This window comes from Tenrec ecaudatus, chromosome 2 (genome assembly GCF_050624435.1).
Source record: "Tenrec ecaudatus isolate mTenEca1 chromosome 2, mTenEca1.hap1, whole genome shotgun sequence".
Classification (NCBI taxonomy): Eukaryota; Metazoa; Chordata; class Mammalia; order Afrosoricida; family Tenrecidae; genus Tenrec; species Tenrec ecaudatus.
Window position 1 is genome coordinate 181,924,709 of NC_134531.1, and position 13,401 is coordinate 181,938,109.

The following is a 13,401-nucleotide window of genomic DNA, read 5'->3' on the forward strand; positions in this document are numbered from 1 at the left end:
TCAAGACCACCCAGAGAAAGTGCTGGTCCCCTCTTTCTGAGATGTCAGACCCTGAAAATCCTCTGGCCCACAGGTTGACGACTCTGTCATATTTAGTGTGCCTGGGAGCTAGGACTGGCTGGCTGGCACCTAGTATTTCAGGGTAGGTGGGCATGGCAGCCTGTGCTTGGCTCCTTTGTAGAGTTGATCTAGCAATACTAGATCAGGATGTGGCTGGAGGGAGGTCTGCAACCCCCCTTGGAAGTTAGGCCAGTAGGTCCCAGGGCTGCTTCTACTTTTCATCTCTCTCAGTCTCAATTCCCCCATGTTTACCAAAGAAAACACAAACATTACATTTCTTCCTTATGGCAAGCCAACAGCGTCCACCCTGATGTGATACAGCAAGGCGGTGCCGTGGGGAACACTGCTGGGGGCTCTGGCTTTGGAAGGCCTGTGAGGTCAAGCTGTTCAGGAGAGTGGAGGGTCAGCAGGGCAGAGGGCACACCTGGGGCCAGGGCTGCAGGAGTGGTGGGGGCGGGGCAGGGGTGGGGTGGGGGCTGGCTCCAGGCCTTACCTTGTAGCCGTAGGGGCAGGCGCAGCGATACAGCTCCACCGCGTCCTGGCTACACGTGCCGTTATTCTTGCACGGACTGGAGAGGCAGGCGTTGCACTTGGCCACAATGTTGATGTCCACGGGACCTGGGCAGCAAGACCACAGAGGGTTGGTGGCAGGTACCCAGGTGAGGTTACCATCACAGCGCCCTGGCCCTTTCCTAAGCCGCTGCCAGTCCCGCCCCATCTCCATGCCCGGAGAGCAGCTGGCTTCCTTCGGGCAGCACATCCGGTTCAGCCAGAGCTCCACTCAGAAGGGTCACAGCGGGCAGACACCACTCAGAAGCGCTTCTGCGCCACGTCCATTGCTGTCGTCAGCCTGCTCCGATTGTGGTGCTCACCTACCATCAGCGCACCACAATGAGGCGCACCTTGTGAACCTCTCCAACTCCCAGAAAGCTCTGGGCCAGGCTCCAGCCAGCCCCCCCCCCACACACCACCAAGCAGACCTCTCTGCAGAGCAGCCTGCGCCAGGTGTGGGCCAGAGACACGGAGGACCCTCTTTGCAGTGGCCCCAGAGCCCACGGCGTCCAGGCTGATGCCAGCACAGGGGGCAGACTGTGCCCAAGCATTCTTCCACCCATGACATTCAACTGTGTCCTCGCTCCTCAGCTGGAGCAGATGCTCCCTGCACTGTGAACGGGGTTTTGCACGGCTTCTGCAGTCGATGACCAGCCTGGACACACTGGCCCTCGTTACAGCCAGAGGCTGTTTGGGAGTTCGGTAGAAATTTTGCCTTCTTTTTGATTCCAGGCCAAGGCATCTGTGTGTAATTACGACCCATCTGCCAGCTGAGGCTTGCGTGTGGCTATGACGCTGAACAGATTTCAGTGACATGTACAGACTGCGACAGACTAGGAAGAAAAACCTGGCAGTCTAAATAAAAGAACAGCCATCAGTGGAAAACCCCATGGCCGACCGTGTCTGATGATCATGGAGCCGCTATAGAAGAGGGCAGTGTTTCAAGCTGCACATGCATGGGGTCTGCAGGAGCGGGGGGGCGGCTCGAGGGCAGCTCACAAGAGGATAGTCAATGTTCACTGGATAAGGGCCATTCACTTGGAGATGGGGTTAGAGTGAAGCCACTGAATGGCTGGCTGGCACGTCTATACCAGTGGCCTCAGACCTGGTTCCACCTTAGGACAGGGTGACTCACATTCCCGGTTGGCCTGTGATGAAGGGGGAATCCCAGGACACTGAATTTTCAGTGTTAGACCCAGAGAGGTCTCCGGCAAACTAGGAGAAATTGGTCACCGTAGGTTGGAACCATTCAAAGAGCTTAGAAAAACCCATTCCCGGGCCGTACCACCACACCAAATTTATCACCACCTCTGCAGCGGGCCCCGGGCACCAGGGCTTGTGGCAGCTCACTGAGGGGCTCTAAACCTGCAGCCGAGTTTGGGAAGCTGCTGTCGGGCTGTTACCAGGTCCCGTGGCCTCTTAGCCAAAGGAAGACCATTTAAAACGAGCTCAAGATCAATGGACTGCTTTCTGCAGAAGTGTGGGATGCAGTGAGGGGGAGCAGATGCTGCCCGAATCCCAAGACAATATATGGATGCCCAAATGTCTTGGTTCCTGCTTCAGCTTCGCGTGCAGGAGACGGTGCCGCACAGCGGAGTACATCTGAAACCCCCAGCCGACGTGACGGCGCGGAGACAGGCGCAAAGGAAACGCACAGATGCAAATGGAAAATACTTTTGGAGAACGACCCGTCTCCCTCTCATCCAAGACAGACAAAGCAAAACTTCAGATTTTCGGTTATTGAGGTAGCAATGATTAAAGCATAGACTGAAACAGAGGCAGACCATGTCCTCTTCTTGCCAGATATCAATGAGAGAGGCCCTGGTACAAATCCTGTCTGGAAATCAGTTGGGCATGATACAGTTAGATCTTAAAAATGATTATTTACGTTGGCTCAGTCATTTTCCTTTTCTGACTCTTATTTGAGAACATAGTTGGAATTAGAAGAAGTTATCAATGAAAACAAACAAATAAAAACATCCCAAACCAAGTCTGTCTCCCCAGATTCTCACTCGTGGCAACCGTCTGGGTCTCTGAGTTGAGCTGTGCTCATGGGGTTTGCAGAGGCTGATTTGGGCATTACGCAATCACCAGGCCTTTATTCAGAGGCAAATCTGGGTCGATTCAAACTGCCAACCATTTGGCCAGTAGCCAATCAGTTAACTATTTCTATAGTCACTTTGTGTCAATAGGGGAGAGAAATTATCTTAAGGTTTTCAATTCAGCCACTGGTTAAATGTTTTGATGAAGTACTACAGCTTGCGGGTCAACCGTGCATCGTCACAAAGGCCTGCATGTGTCCTAATGTCATGATCGTGAGAGGTCACTCAACCTTGTTAAGCTCAGTCTTCACATATCCTGTGCAACGAAGGTAATTTTATAACCTATTCCGGAGAGCTGGTGAAGATTTCAAGAAGCCAATGCATCGGAAAACGAGATGACAGCAAACAGTGCCTTCAGCAGTGCATGTGCCGAATGCCTGCCTCCTAATAAGGGTGGATAGTAGTGTGTTGTTATTACCGCGAAGCAGTCGATAAAAATCACATGTAGGAATGTTTGCTCCAGTACATCGAAAAACGCTCATGTTCTGACAGTAATGGTGGCCCAAAAATGCTAGTCACAGATTTGCTCCCCTCGGGAAACAACCCTGTACAGAGCCAAGCCAGCGAGCGAGGCACTGGGTAGCGGTGCCAACAGAGGGTCTCGGGGCCCAGCGAGGATGCCAGGGAGCAGGGAGATGCCGGCAGGAGCTAGTTCAGCGTCTGACTCCCCTGGTGTAACCCAAGGGGGGAGGTGTTTTTGTCCTGACTCATAGGACCCCGTGTAACAGAGGAGAACTGCCCCAGAGGGTTTATAGGTTGCGAGTTTTTTTTTTGGTTGATGATCAAGGAATGAGAGAGAGAGAGAGAGAGAGAGAGAGAGAGAGAGAGAGAGAGAGAGAGAGAGAAAGAGTAAGAGAGAGTGAGAGAGAGAGAGTGAGAATGAGAATGAGAGAGAGTGAGAGAGTGAGAGTGAGAGAGAGAGCGGTTGCGAGTTTTATGGGCGTGGACCACCGGGTTTTTCTCCCACAGGCGGGTGGGTGGGTGGGTCCAAGCCTGCCAGCCTCTCGGTTAGCAGCTGAGCTGCTTAGCAGTTGGGGAGAGCTAGGTTGACATTTGTGGAGATGGTGTTGTCTCTGAGTGGCTGTTGGTGAGGGCTTCATGGGGGCTGGGGAGGCCTCCAGGGGCAGTGCCTACCTTTGCACTGGAAGCGGTGAGTGGGGGTGGTGAGCAGGAGTCTGTCGGCCATGGACTCCGGGCTACTGCAGCGGGCGATGCCAGGCTCCTTGTAGCCCGCCTTCACCCACTCAGACAGCCAGCGCAGGCTGCAGTCACAGTGGAGCGGGTTGGTCCCCAGCGCCCTAAGAGGCAGAGCAGATGTCAGGCCAGCCTGGGGGTTGAAGGAGAACACGTCTCCACCCGTGGAACCTGTCCTCAACCTGTCCTCACTACACATCCAATCCCTGCAGATGCCTCCATCCCACCTGGGTCCAACCACACCTCGGAGGCTTGCCCTCACCTGTCAGAACCAATCTTCAACTCAAGCCTGTGGCCAGACCCCACAGGAAGCTCTCTGGACCTCTGACGCCCTGGTGAGAGTCCACTGGCGGATGGACTACAAGGGGAAGGTTCTGACACCCAGCAACCTGGGAAGCAGCTTCCCACCACTCAGCTTGAAGAGGCAAGGAAGGGATGGGGATTCTAGTGCAGACACCCTGAAACAGACTCCAGGAAAAACAGACTAGAATCTCTGCTTATTTTTTAATGACAAAGGCTTTAAAATGTCTATTTTAATGCTTTGTGATATCCACACATTCTATTAGTATGATAGTATATCAGAGCATATGCATAAATGATAAATAAAAAGACAGACAAGAAACAAAGCTCCAGAACACTGCTAGTCGGGTCCCAATTCATCCACATAGCTTATTCCCGACAACACGTGCTTCGACATGTGTCTGTGACCGGTGGATGCTGCGGTCACGTTGTCTCAGGAAGAGGCTTGTCGGAGCCTCCCATGAGGGCCGGCACGAAGGAGACCTACTCAAAACTGCCTTCGGAGAGGAGGGCAGGGCCCGCTGAATTCAAAGCAGAAAGGTCCGTTCAGAAGATTATAAAAACATCCCCAAATCCAAATTCACTGCCACGGAGTTAATTTTGACCCACAGTGACCTCGTAGGACTGGGTAGAACTGTCCCTGTGGGTTTCTGAGGCTAATTTTAAAAAACATTTTATTAGGGGCTCATACAACTCTTATCACAATCCATACATACATCAATTGTATAAAGCACATCTGTACATTCTTTGCCCTCATCATTTTCAAAGCATTTGCTCTCCACTTAAGCCCTTTGCATCAGGTCCTCTTTTTCCCCTCCCTCCCCGCTCCCCCCTCCCTCATGAGCCCTTGATAATTTATAAATTATTATTTTGTCATATCTTGCCCTATCCGGCGTCTCTGAGACTAAATTTTTATGGCAGTAGAAAGCATTTATCTTCTCTTCCCCCTGTAGAGCAGTTCATGGTTTCAAACAGTCGACCTTGTGCTTAGCAGGCCAACACATAACCCACTATGCCACCAGGGCATTTTTTTGGGGGGAGAGGTAGGTAGGGGGATTCCTAAAGGGTAACCTGTAGAACAGCAGTTCTTAACCTGTGGGTCGTGGCCTTTTTGGGGGTCCAATAACCCTTTCTGAGGGGTCACCCAATTCATAACAGTAGCAAATGACAGTTATGAAGTAGCAATGAAAATAATTTTAAGGTTGGGGGGCCAGCACCGCGTGAGGAACTGTCTGAAAGGGTTGCGGCAGCGTTTGGGAGGTTGAGAGCCCCTGGGTTAGAGAGGTGGAAATCACCTTCGGAAGAGTAGAGACCCAGACGAGGGCGTATGAAGAACAATTGCTTCAGCTTTAGGTATTTTTGTTTGACAAAATCCGAATGGTTTTAGGACATTTTTGACTTCTCTTCCTCTAGAGTCGGAGGTGAAATTCAAAATGTACACTGGTAGATGTATGTGATTAAAACAAACAAGAATAGATGTCTGGTCTACAGGGGAGAGGGACTGGCCTGAGGGTGAGGAAGCCTGGGTTCTGGCTTTCAGCTATGAACCTTCTATTTCTGGGTCTCTGTTCTCCTCCTGTGAAATGGGAAGAGCACACTGCGGGTGGACGCAGCGAGGCCAAGAACACGTGCTTTGTAGTCAGACCAACCTGGGCTTGCATTGGGGCTCTGCAGTGGAATAGCTCGGACCATTTCTTTCCCCTCTCTCAGGTTCAATGTCATCATGTACGAAAAGGGACAAAAATGCCTTTCTGCTGTCCTAAGCAATGAGCAAGGCAATCCACCTGCAGAGTCCAGGCAACCAGTGACTGCTTTATGCTAATTCTTATTGTACAGTGTTCGTGGGATTTACCTCCTTGATGGTGCATTGAAGGCCATCCAAAGAAGGTAACAGAACAAGGTGCATGCTGTGGGTAGTGTTTTTGGACAAACACACTGTACACAAACCGGCACGTTCACAGAGTCAGCACTGTCTCGGGCACGCAACGTATTCCCATTCTGAGAGCTTGTGCGCGGGGAGGCACGTGACTACTTACAGATGGGAGAGAGCTGTCAGGTCATTAAAGGAGCCCTCGGGGACACTGGAAATGTCGTTGCCATGGAGGGTTCTGAAGCAGAAGACAGAGATCAGAAGGTTAGAACCCACAGTAGTTCTGAGCACAGCCCCCGCTTGGTCCCACAGCCTGGCCGAGGAGCCCTCCTGTTATGCTTGACTCCCACTGCAGGTGACAGTGGCGGCAGCTCCTGGGTGTTTCTCTAGCTGTTTAACAGGAAGGCCGGAGGGACGGGGGCTTGGAAAGAAGAGGATGGGCTTTCAAACCTGGCAGGCTTGGGTTGGAATCGGAAGGCAGGCCGTACTAGCTGTGACCGATTGGGATGCACCTTATGTGATCCCCTGCACCTGGAGAGTGGAGAGGCACACCATGGACCCCGTGGGAGTCACTGGAGGCTCGGCGCTAAGGGGAGCATTGCAGTTAGAAGCCAGGCCACTTACAGCCATACACTGCAGGTCACGGGACCCACTCTCTCTGTGACTCGCTTTCCTACTGTAAAATGGGAAGGAAAGCAACAGCAGTTGCCACGGGAGGCTGCCGAGGACAGGTCCATCCACGTGGAGAGAGCGTGGCATTTGGCTAAGCGCTAAGTGGTTCCCATGGCTCATGCCATGGAAATGTGACTCACGTGGGGGAAGGATGATACAAATCAAAGAGTTCAATAAATCTCTTCTCTTGATATTCTCCAAAAGAAACAGGAGGGAATTCAGAGAGGCTGTCAACGACGGCACAAGTGGTGGATCAGGGAGGGGAGGCTCTCAGCTAGTGGGAGAGGGGTGGGCTGGTGCTGGTGGCTGTGGCAGTGGTAGTGGTGTTCTCTGGAGCTAGACACTTATTTTTATGAGATGGGGTTTGGTGTCAGGCCACACCCACACATATTGAAGGGTCTTCAAATCATTCATGGGCAATTTTCATTCTCTTTCAACTCCACTGCACGCCCATACATGTTTTGAAACTTCCAGGCATGTCAGAGTGGAACTGCACTCTGTGTGGTTTTCAATGGGTGAGTTTTCAGAAGTAGGTCACCAGGTCTTTCCTCTGAGGGACCTCTGAAAGGATCGACGCTGCGAGCCTCCTGATGAGCTGAGACATGAAGTGTGTGTGCTGCCTCAGGACGGGGAGCTGCTCTTGCTTGTAAAGGGGTAACATAAGTGATTGAACAATATGGCTATGCACAGACAGCATGAACAGTATTCAAGCAACCACATGAGCGGACCCACAATTTGTGGATTAAACCTTCCATGGAAGGATTAATCTTGAACTGCCTAAAAAACTTGATCCCCAAACTGATGGCTCACTTCAGGATTGGCTCATGGAAAGCCAAGTGGGTGAAGTGTATAGAAATGCGAACACCTCTTAGATGGCTGCAGGACTCAACCACCCCACTCCCCCCACCCTGGGGGTCTGGGAATGAAGGGCCCGCCCCCAGGGGTAAGGACTGACCAATGAGCAAAGAAAGGGTTAGTGTGGACACCGGCAGCATTAACAGGATAATAAGAATGAATTGCTTTGTTTTGTTTAGTGCAGTTCTCAACCTCTGGGCTGTGACCCCTTTGGGGGTCGAACACCTATCACAGGGGTCACCTAAGACTATTGGAAAACACATATTTCCAATGGTCTTAGGAACCAAGACACCACTCCTCTCTCCGTTTCCAGGTATTTCATGCACATGCAGATACGCCCACATCTGAGTACCCGGCATGAAGACTGTTACCCATGCTACACCGTGCTTCAAGACAAAATTGCATTTATTTGTCATTAGAAATAAGTATTTCACAATATATAATTGCATACTATTTTGTGATTAATCACTATGCTATAATTATGTTTCATTTGTAACAATGAAAATACATCCCGCATATCAGATATTTACATGATTCCTACCAGCAGTAAGATTACAGTTATGAAGTAGCAACGAAAATCATTTTATGGCTGGGGTCACCACCATGGGAGGAGCTGTATCGCAGGGTCGCGGCGTGAGGAAGGTTGAGCCCACTGGTGCAATGGACACTAGCCGGCTATTGAGGAGGATGGCAGTGCAGTGGTTTCAAATGGGCTGTGCTAACTGCAAGGTCAGCAGTTTGAAACCAACAGTCGCTCACCCCTCAGGAGAAGAATGGGGCTTTCTACTCCTGTAAAGAGTTATGGTCTCCGAGACCCACGGGGCAGTGCGACCCTGTCCTCTCGGGTGCCGGTGGGGTGGAATTGACTCCGTGGGACTGAGTTTGGGTTGGGTCTGGAGCCTGCCTTGGGCGTTCAGCTGAAGTACAGACATGAGCTGAATAACACTTCATTTAGAACAGTGATTCTTGGACTTTGTGAGCATTGGAGCAGGAAAACGATGCAGATTCCCGAGGCCCAGACCCAGAGGTTCTGGTCGAGTAGGTCCGGGGTATGGCCTGGGACCGGGCATTTCTAAGAAGCCCCTGGGCGATGATGGCTCTCCTGGCCTGCTCGGCAGGAGGTCCTAGTGCAGGAAGACTCCTTCTTTCCTCAGGAGGATGAAATCTTACTGTGGTCAGATGAAATCATGCCGGGTTCGGTGGTGGCGCCAGGGTCAGTTTGGGGACCCGGGGGATCCTTGGTGTTTTTATGGACAGTAGATGGCCAGGCCTTTCTCTCGACCCACCTTTGTCTGGAAGCCTGGTCTGCAACCACAACTTGAGTCAGAAGGATTTAGAAAAGATACTCATGCTATTTAAGATACCAGCTCATCTTCCTCCACCTCTTCCTCCTTGAAGCTGTACTCAGTGGCCACCCTCTTCACTGTCACCCCCTCATCTTCTAGAGTGAAAGCTGTTGTTACGGTTTTGACTGTCAGTAAGGTCAGCAAGGGGTGGGGGTGACCAGGTGTCCAGAAAGCCCCTGTGGTTCGTCCTCGCCTCCGGGGAGGAAGGGGCCAGGTCTTCCACAGCTTTGCTTGCTCTCCAGTTCCAAGGGCTGTTTATGAAGCACACCGGCCCTCGCCTGAAATAGACTCCAGAGACTTCAATGCCACATACCCAGCCCCACTGTTAATTATTTCAGCAAGAGGTCTGGGCCCCGGGGAGGCTGAACGCACAGATTTAAATACATCCCCTGACCCAAGCGGGGCATAAGCCCCGGGGCTCCTGGGTGTGAGCTCCCCTTTATCAGCAGCGGGCTGCGGAGCGGGGCGGGGCAGCAATGTGCTGGATGCTGTCCAGCAGCCTGCCCACACTGCCGGCTGTGGAGCTGGCTCTGTCCACTGTAAGTGATGACAGGGGAGTGGAGCAGAAGAGCTCTCTCAGGAAGCCGCCATGTCTCCCTTCTTCCTGGCACCTCCCAAGGGTGGGCTGGCAAAGAGCTTCCTCAACTCCGAAGGGCTCATCGTGAAGTACTTGGGCTCCTTTCCTCCCCCTCCTCCTCGTGTTATCCAGTTGCCCATATATGCCAACTCTGGCTCACAGCATACAACCCCCACCACCCAACACACACCCCCCCCACACACATACCCAACACACACCCATACCCAACACACCCCACACACATACCCAACACACACCCATACCCAACACCCCCCCCCACACATACCCAACACACACACCCACACACCCAACACACACACATACCCAACACACACCCCACACACATACCCAACACACACACACAACACACACACACACCCAACACACACATACCCAACACACACACCACACACATACCCAACACACATACATACCCAATACACACACACAACCACACACTCAACACACATACATACCCAACACACACACACAGACCCCCCACACACATACCCAACACACACACACACCCAACACACACCCCACACACATACCCAACACACACACCCAACACACACACACACACCCAACACACACACATACCCAACACACACACCACACACACCCCACACACATACCCAACACACATACACACCCAACACACACACACCCACACACCCAACACACACACATACCCAACACAAACACACACTCAACACACACACAACACACACCCCACACACATACCCAACACACCCAACACACACACACATACCCAACACACCCAACACACACACACCCAACACACACACTCACACACCCAACACACACACATACCCAACACACCCAACACACACACACCCAACACACACACTCACACACCCAACACACACACATACCCACCACACACACACACCCCACACACATACCCAACACACACACACCCAACACACACACACACACCCAACACACATACATACCCAACACACCCAACACACACACATACCCAACACACACACACCCAACACACACACATACCCAACACACACAACACACACCCAACACACACAACACACACCCAACACACACACACACCCAACACACACACATACCCAACACAAACACATACCCAACACACACACACACCACACACCCCACACACATACCCCCCCACACACCCAACACACACACATACCCAACACATACACACACACACACACACACACACTACCCCCGTGTGTTAGATGAGAACTGCTCCACTGTGTTTTCACGGCTGGGGACCTTTCAGGAGCAGGTCACCAGGCCTTCCTTCCGAGCCACTGGTAGTGGCTGCCATCTGTGTCATACAGGGACGCCTACCCTGGCTCTTAACCCATTGCTGTTAAGTCGAGTCCGACTTATTCTGGCCCTATAGGACAGAGTCAAATGGCCCCAGTAGGTTTCCAAGGCCGATGGCCTTGTCAGTCTCCCAGGGAACGCTTGGTGGGTTTGAACCACCAAATATGTGGTTTAGGACCCCAGTACTTAACCACTGTGCAAACCAGGGCTCCTTTATGACTCTTAGGGGCTGTTAAATGCAAACTGAGGAATTTGGGGGTGCAGGTGAGTGTGCCCTTGGAACAACATTGAGGCATAACTATCCGGTGTCAATTCTGAGCTGCCTGTATCTTGGGTCTCTAATCCTGCTTGTGCTACAAGTGAACTTGGGATGTGACTTTTGTTGTGAGCTGGCGAGGACACTGCAGGTGACCTGGGTGTTAAGAACTAAGCCATGGAACCAGAAGGCTCCGGCCTGAATCTCCTCTCTCAATTGCCCCTGGCTGGGTGAACTGGGGTGATTTATGTAATCTTTCTGTCTCAGTTTTCTCATCTCTAAAGGAGAGGAATTAGAAATGTCTGCTCACAGTAGGAAGGAGCGCCAGGGACTCCGTGGCTAAGTGCTTGGCTGCCAGCTGAAAGGTTGGTGGATCGAAGCCGCCAGCTGCTCTGTGGGAGGATGCCGTGGCAGCCTGCTCCCGGAGAGACCACAGCCCTGCAACTTGACGTGGCCGCCCTGCTCTGTCCTATAGGGCTGTTATGAATTGGAATCCACTCATGGGCAGCGGATTCCTGTATTCTCCCCTATTCCTGTATTTACCCACAGTAGCATCTAATCAGTGGAACCCGGATGGTGCAGTGGGTACGCTTTGGGCTGCTAACTGCAAGGTCAGTAGTTCAAAACCGATGGTCAGTCGCACCTCGGCAGAAAGCTGAGACTTTCTACTCCTGTAAAAACTTATAGCCTCGGAAACCCACACAGGAAGGTCTACCCTGTCCTATAGGGTCACTGAATTAGAATTGCTGGTAGTGAGCGAGTGATTATCTAACCCACATTAATTGTCCAAGAAAAGCTGGACACATGAATGACCTTGAGTAAGTCACCTTTCTGAATCTGTCCCTGGAAAATGATGGGGTTCGGTGGACAATTTCTTAGTCTGTATATTTTAAAGGTCTATACTTAAATCTGCTGCCCCTGCTAGTTTTCCCAAAGGTCCACATCAAGACTGAAGTGACAAAGAATGGCCTTTGGCTCACAAGGAGAATCTCCTAATGTCCATCCCCTGGTCAGCAGTGGAAAGGGGTTGCCTTGTAAAGGGGTGAGCTCTCTGTCTTCAGAGGCAATCAGGCTAAGCCCAGGAGCCCCTTTCCAGGACACAGGAAGACTTCACCGAGTTGTAGAACAGGGAGGGGGAGCCCAGTGGGTAAACAGCACAATCTTCCTTTGGAGTTGAAATCCACTGCCACAGAGGCAATTCCAAACCACAGGGACCCGATATCAAGTTTCCAAGGCTGTACATCCCATGGACCCAGACAGTTTCATCTTTCTCCGGAGGAGCATCTGGTGCGTTTGAACCTCTGCCTTTCCAGTTAGCACCCAACATCTATCCACTGTGCCACGTCAGAGAAAGAATGACAGTCTCACTCGCTCATTCGCGAGCACACATTGACGGGGCGCCCCAGAGCTAACTGATGGCAGGGTGGGCCTGAGGCTGGTGTGCACGCTGCTGCCGCCCCATCACTGAGGGGAGGCTCAAAGGGGCTCTGATGCGCGCGGCCACACAGGCAGCTCGGGACTTGGTGTGAGGCCAGGAGCAGGAACACAAGTCCCCATACAAGAATGAGGCCGTTTCCTTCCAGCTATTTTTAGATTAGGCCTGAAGTAGGCAAAGCAATTTCCACCACAGTTTTGTGTGCAGTGCTCCCTGATCGCCCTCCTGCTGTGGGTGATCATATCCACAGGTGAACATGTGTATACACACACATGCACGCACGCACACACACGCATGCACGTCAGCTTACTCTGTTTTCCAGACAGCTTTTTGGCATTTGTCTATGGCTGGACCTTGATGCTATTCTCCTCAGGGTCTCTGGTCACTCACAGCATTTCGACAAAAAGTAATGGCCAAACCCCCAAACACCAATCTCACTGCCACGCAGTCGATGCGGACTCACAGCGAGTGCCTGTGGGTTTCCCGGACTGTGACTGTCTATGAGAGTAGAAAACCTAGTCTTTCTCCCACGGAGCTGCTCCGGTTATGAACTGCCGACCATGTGAATCACAACCCACCGCGTAACCACTGCACTGCCTGGCTCCTACACCCTTTAAAACTCAACCAAGAACGCCAACCCCGCGGTCATCGAGTTGAGTCCAGCTCACGCTGTCCCATGAGCTTCAGAGAGCTGCGCGCCACAGGGGTTTCAAGGCTGCGATGCATGGAAAGCAGAATGGCAGGCCTTTCTTCCGAGGGGCCTCTGTGTGAACCCAGCCTGCCAACCTTTCAGTCATCCTAGGGCGCTCAGCCATCTGCGTGACACTCTGGAACGGAGGTAAGACTG

At 52.0% G+C, this 13,401-nt stretch overlaps 1 protein-coding gene across 1 annotated transcript in view; it reads right to left on the reverse strand.

The window, feature by feature from the left end:
* Nucleotides 1-13,401, reverse strand: part of SLIT3 (slit guidance ligand 3) — a 705,033-nt gene that overhangs the window by 37,031 nt on the left and 654,601 nt on the right. The window contains exons 24-26 of the mRNA XM_075541934.1: nt 6,245-6,316; nt 3,849-4,012; nt 554-678 (exon numbers count right to left, since the gene is read on the reverse strand). Of these exons, the coding sequence (XP_075398049.1) occupies nt 554-678; nt 3,849-4,012; nt 6,245-6,316 (361 nt within the window). The remainder of the gene's footprint in view (nt 1-553; nt 679-3,848; nt 4,013-6,244; nt 6,317-13,401) is intronic.